This window comes from Populus euphratica, unplaced genomic scaffold (genome assembly GCF_000495115.2).
Source record: "Populus euphratica unplaced genomic scaffold, PopEup_1.0 scaffold908.1, whole genome shotgun sequence".
In the NCBI taxonomy this organism is placed as follows: Eukaryota; Viridiplantae; Streptophyta; class Magnoliopsida; order Malpighiales; family Salicaceae; genus Populus; species Populus euphratica.
This window is the reverse complement of record NW_011500773.1, coordinates 75,883-81,468: the sequence shown is the minus strand read 5'-3', so window position 1 is coordinate 81,468 and position 5,586 is coordinate 75,883. Positions and strand designations below refer to the sequence as shown.

The following is a 5,586-nucleotide window of genomic DNA, read 5'->3' as shown; positions in this document are numbered from 1 at the left end:
TATTGTTTTTGTTGTTGTTGTTGTTGTTGTTATTGTTATTGTTATTGTTGTTGTATTATTGTTATTTATAATTTGTACAATTAACCTCCTTGTGGTTCGACCCCGGTCTTGCCGGGTTATTTATTACTTCGACACTCCTGCACTTGGGAGAAGACATCAATCTTTTAGTCGTGTCATTAATCTCTGAACATAGAAAATTTTGTTGGAATAAGAAATTTTTAGGAAAATAATTTGACGTTAATTCCTAAAAATAAAATATTTCATTGAGATGAGAATTTTTGTGAAAAATCTTGATGTTAATCCATAAATATAGAAGATTTCATCAGTGAAGGGATTTGAATAAATTTTTTTATGTTAATCCCTAAAAATAAAAAAAAATTCATCATTTTTATATATAAAATTATGAAGCACAATTCTCCAAATAATATAATATTAAATGATGAGATTGATAAAAAAAAAAAAAAGATTGAGTTGTTCAAGGACTAAATGGAAAAAAAGATAAACAAAAAAACTATTTTAAGGAATATAGTTTTGTGGGTGTGACTATTTTGATTTAACCATAAAAAATATTCAAGCTTTGTTAGTGTGTTTTTTAAATATTAATACAATGACGTATTTGATGATTTTTTTTTCAAATATTGAAACGATGACAAATCTATGACTCAGGTTAAACTGTTAAATCTACGACACGGGTTAGAAGACTGTGATAACTTGTAGATAACAAATTATATAATTTAATTTCTAATTAATACAATGTTGAAGGATGAAATTAAAAAACCTATTAAATGAAAAAAAATATAGGGGTCAACCTGAATTAATCTATTAAAGCTATAAACTCAATTCATGAGATCACGATAACCAACAAAAAGCAAATTAAAAAAAAAATTATGAAGCTCAATTTTCAACTAACTTAATGTTGAAGAATAAAATAATAAAAATCAATGTAAAAAATAACAAAAAAAACTCAAATCAATCCATGCTATCATGTTAAACTAGTCACTTAAATTATAAGACCAGAATAATTTTATATAAAAAAAAATTAATGTTCCATTTCCAATAAATTCAATATTGAAGGTTGAAATCGAAAAAAAAATATAACTAAATGAATGAGGCTATGATAACTTCATAAAAAGCAAATTAATTTTTTTTATAAAGTCTAATTCTCAAATAACATAATATTGAAAGATCAAATTGAAGAAAAAAAACTGAGTTGTTGGGTGGTAAACTTGAAAAAAAAAACATTCAATTACAAAAATAAAAAGATGAATTAAGTTAATATAGGTCAACCTGTTAAACTTATGACCTAGATTAACTCAATCGAGGCAACCCATGAAAAGCAAATTAAAAAAAAACTATGAAGTCTAATTAAAAAATATTCAATTAAAAAAATGATGAAGGATGAAAAAAATTACAAAGGATTAGGATAATCAATAGAAAGTAAATAAAAAATTACAAAACTTAATTTTCAACTAATTTAAAGTTAAAGAATGAAATAAAAATAATCAATTTTAAAAGATAAAAAATTACTCAAGTTAATCCATACTAACATGTTAAACTAGTTATTTAGGTTTTGAAATTGAGATCATTTTATAAAAAGTTAATAATTTTTTTTTAATACTTTATTTTCAATAGATTTAATGTTGATAGTTGAAATCGAGAAGAAAAAACTAAATTTATGAGATTATGATAACTTCACAAAAATATATTTAAAAAAATTACGAAGTCTAATTTTTAAATAATTTAATATTAAAAAATAAAATTAAAAAAAAACTAAATAAAAAAAAATAAGTTGTTAGATGATGAAATAAAAAAAAAAGATAAAAAAAAATATACTAAATTATCATAAGTGAACTTGCTAAACCCATAATCTATATTATCCTATTAGGGGCACCCCATGGAAATTAAATCTAAAAAATTTATAAAGTGCAGTTAAAAAAATAATTCAATTTAAAACGAACTCAAAAAACTAAATAGAGTAAATTCATGTCTATCTTTCAAATCAATGATTTTAATAATAAAATCAGGATAATCTTAAATATAACAAATAAAAAATATTAATGAACCCAATTTTCAATTATGATCATAAAATATAAAATAAATAATCAATTAAAAAAACTTGAGTCTATTTAAATTTAATTTAAATAGTTAAATTTATTATCATGATTATAAAAAACTTGAGTCTATTTAAATTAAGTAGTTAAATTTATTATCATGATTATAAAATCATTATAAATTTATAAAATATTAATAAAAAAATATAAAGTGATATTTTTAATAAATATAATATTAAATATTAAAATTCAGAAAGAAAAATTAATTTAACGAGATCAATACATGGAACAAATATAAAAATAGGAAAGAAAAAAACTACTATAGTAAATAATGTTTTGTTGGTGTAATTGCAATGAAGTAGCCTGAGCTTTTAATTAATTAATTAATTAATTAATAATTGTTAATGTAGGGAAACATTAACCGAGAAAGAAAGAGAAGTAGCGACGCCGAGGTGGGTAGGTGTTCAAAATTGTTCATGCCACAAATAAAAAGGACCAATTCTCGGTGTTGGCGGCAATGAGACGGTGATGATTCATCATCATAACTAATAACTGAAACTGAAGTTGAAGAAAAGAAGAGCAACAAAATGGGAGTCCAAGGTCTGTGGGACTTACTGGCTCCTGTCGGCCGTCGAGTATCCGTAGAAACTCTAGCCGGCAAGAAATTAGCCATCGGTACACCACTCTTCTCCTCTCTTCAAAAACCCTAGCTACGTATCCATTTCATTTGATTTTGATTTTGATTTTAGATGCTAGTATATGGCTGGTCCAGTTCATGAAGGCGATGAGAGATGACAAGGGAGAGATGGTACGGAACGCTCATTTGCTTGGCTTCTTTCGTCGAATTTGTAAGCTTTTGTATCTCCGCACTAAGCCTGTCTTCGTCTTCGACGGTGCCACCCCTGCTCTCAAGCGCCGCACCGTCATCGCTCGTCGGAGGCTGCGAGAGAATGCCCGTGCTAAGATCCGCAAAACCGCTGAGAAATTGCTTCTTAATCAAGTCTGTCTATAAACTGAACAAAACAAAACAAAACGCTCTTTTATTTATTTATTTTTATTATTATTTTCTAATCTAATTGGTGCCTAGTTTTTGAAATTTGTTTTTTATAACGCAGCTGAAGTCAATGAGGCTGCAAGAACTGGCAAAGGATCTTGAGAAGCAGAATGCTGCTAATAAGAAGGGCAAGCAGACGAAGATTTTGGAAGAGAATAAACGTGTGTTGTCTGAGCCCGAAAAGCTTGATGAAATGTACGTGTGTATACCTTTTTCTGTGATTTTTTTCTTTGCCTGGAGAACAACTTTTGTTGATTGTTTCGATGATGAGTTGATTTAGGCTGGCAGCTTCCATTGCTGCTGAGGAAGGTGGGAGTTTAGATAACAATGCATCCACATCTGCTGCTGCTGCTGTGGAGGACATGGATAGCGATGGAGATGGAGATGAAGAGATGATTTTGGTAAAGAAATGGACAAGAAAAAAAAAAAGTTCTCTCTTGATTTTGTGGTAACAAGTGCTGTTGTATTGGTCCATTTCTTCATTTCTTTTGTTTTGCAAGTTCAAAATCTGGAATTTGTTTTGATTATCACCATGGAACATTCTTCTTTAAGAAGTGAAGACTCTGCTCTTAAAGCTTCCAGCCATTCAGCCATTCTTCACTAAATATTATTTTGAAACTTAAGCGAAAATGATCAATATGTCATAGTTTGTGTATTTAATTTATTTTGCAGCCACCAATGAATGAGGTTGAAGACCCAGCTGTCTTAGCTGCTTTGCCCCCATTAATGCAACTTGATCTTCTGGTATGGTTTCTTGATCAGACGTGCTGCTCATTCCATCTTTGTTTGCCTTGTTATTTTTTACCTCTGCCCATTAATAAGGTCTCTTATGTAGATGAGAGACAGATCATTTGCAGAAAAGGGAAAAGGTAATCAAGACAAGCAGGTCAGTTCTTGAATGCCTAGTTGTACATTGAGATTTATCTTAATATGACATGTGGTACAGCTTGCAAAAAATGCATGCGTTCACTGTGTGGTGTTTGTTTTTGTCTGATTTGTACTTTGAAATGATGCTAAGTGTTTAATTTTTCTTTGAAGTTGGAGAACCAGAATGACAAGCACAAAAATAATGCAAAGGGCAAGGAAATTTTGTCAGATCATACTGAATTTGAAGGGAGCAATATGGGAAGAGATCATGTGGCAGCAGAGAGTTACAATCAGGAGAAGTTAGATGAAATGTAAGCTGTTGGTCCAATTGTCATACGATGCTCTTTCCAATTCTGGTTTAATATTCTGTTGATTGCTTTGACTAGTTAGTTTAGGTTGGCAGCATCTATGGTGGCTGAGGAGGAAGGCAGTGATGAAGATGAAGAGATGACACTGGTAAGTATGCACAACTTTGATACATGGAATTATTGTTGTAATGGGAGTTCATGCAGATTGTAGCTTTTATGCTTTTGAAGTTTGTGAACTAGTCCATATCAGAACAAAGTTCAAGTGCCCTGTGAACCAGGGATGCATTGATGCTTTCTTGATTGGTTTATCTCTCTCTAGTTCATGTTTGAAATAGGAAATTTAGTGGTATATGGTATGTATGGTTGCTCTTTCAGAACTCATCTTCTAGAAGTAGACTCTATTCTTTCCGGGATTTTTTGTTCTTGTGCCAAGAGTGTCTGTATGCAACTTTGTCCTTTTTGTAACCTTACTGCTGAGCGTGATCCATTTTGCAGCCACATGGGAAGGTTGATCCTGCTGTTTTAGCAGCTCTGCCACCATCAATGCAACTTGATCTTCTGGTCCAGGTAAATGTAGTGAACAGCTAGTTTTGATTTCCCACGAGATAAAATGTTTCAGCTTTCTCTGCCACATTGCTTTTATTGTGATGTTAGTTATCCATCTCCTATTTTGTAGATGAGAGAGAAATTGATTGCTGAAAACAGACAAAGGTATCAAAAAGTCAAGAAGGTCAGTTCTTGAATGCACTGCTCTTGATAAAGATTTTTCATGTGAATGTTTTCTAGTTTTTGTATCACTTTGCTATTTCTGAAGTTGATTGATTTCATATTTACCATGTGCATGGTGACTATACTAGGACTTACGAAAGGTGGTGCTTGACATAAACTATTTATCATTTGAATTGGCATTTATCATATCGCAGTGATGCATGTATCCCATCAAATTGTGTGCAAATTTCTTATTTGCTCATTTCATGTTGATCTAGGTGCCCGAAAAATTCTCTGAGCTTCAAATACAGGCTTATCTTAAAACTGTTGCTTTCCGTCGTGAGATAGATCAAGTGCAGAAAGCTGCTGCTGGGAATGATGTTGGTGGTGTTCAGGCTTCAAGGATAGCTTCTGATGCAAACCGAGAATTTATTTTCTCATCATCCTTTTCTGGGGATAAAGAGTGAGTACTTTATTTTCATTCTACTAATGAAATATGCTTGGCAAATGCCCTGTCTTTTGAAAAGGCATTTTATCAACTGTCACAAGGTTAAATGTTAATTGGGGGGGGGGGGGGGGGCTAAATCCCAGCAAAACC

General features: G+C 31.1%; 1 protein-coding gene across 7 annotated transcripts in view; it reads left to right on the top strand.

The window, feature by feature from the left end:
* The first annotated feature begins 2,454 nt into the window (after positions 1-2,454).
* Positions 2,455-5,586, top strand: part of UVH3 (5'-3' exonuclease family protein) — an 11,374-nt gene continuing 8,242 nt past the window's right edge. For 2 of the 7 annotated variants that reach the window (XM_011013649.1, XM_011013647.1), the window contains exons 1-11: positions 2,455-2,726; positions 2,801-3,051; positions 3,167-3,300; positions 3,386-3,506; positions 3,778-3,849; positions 3,941-3,991; positions 4,144-4,283; positions 4,368-4,428; positions 4,776-4,847; positions 4,957-5,010; positions 5,267-5,451. In XM_011013649.1, the coding sequence (XP_011011951.1) occupies positions 2,639-2,726; positions 2,801-3,051; positions 3,167-3,300; positions 3,386-3,506; positions 3,778-3,849; positions 3,941-3,991; positions 4,144-4,283; positions 4,368-4,428; positions 4,776-4,847; positions 4,957-5,010; positions 5,267-5,451 (1,229 nt within the window). In that variant the 5' untranslated portion in view covers positions 2,455-2,638. Of the gene's footprint in view, positions 2,727-2,800; positions 3,052-3,166; positions 3,301-3,385; positions 3,507-3,773; positions 3,850-3,927; positions 3,992-4,143; positions 4,284-4,358; positions 4,429-4,775; positions 4,848-4,956; positions 5,011-5,266; positions 5,452-5,586 lie in introns of those variants that run through there. The other 5 variants (XM_011013648.1, XM_011013651.1, XM_011013650.1 and 2 more) reach the window with 5 other exon arrangements.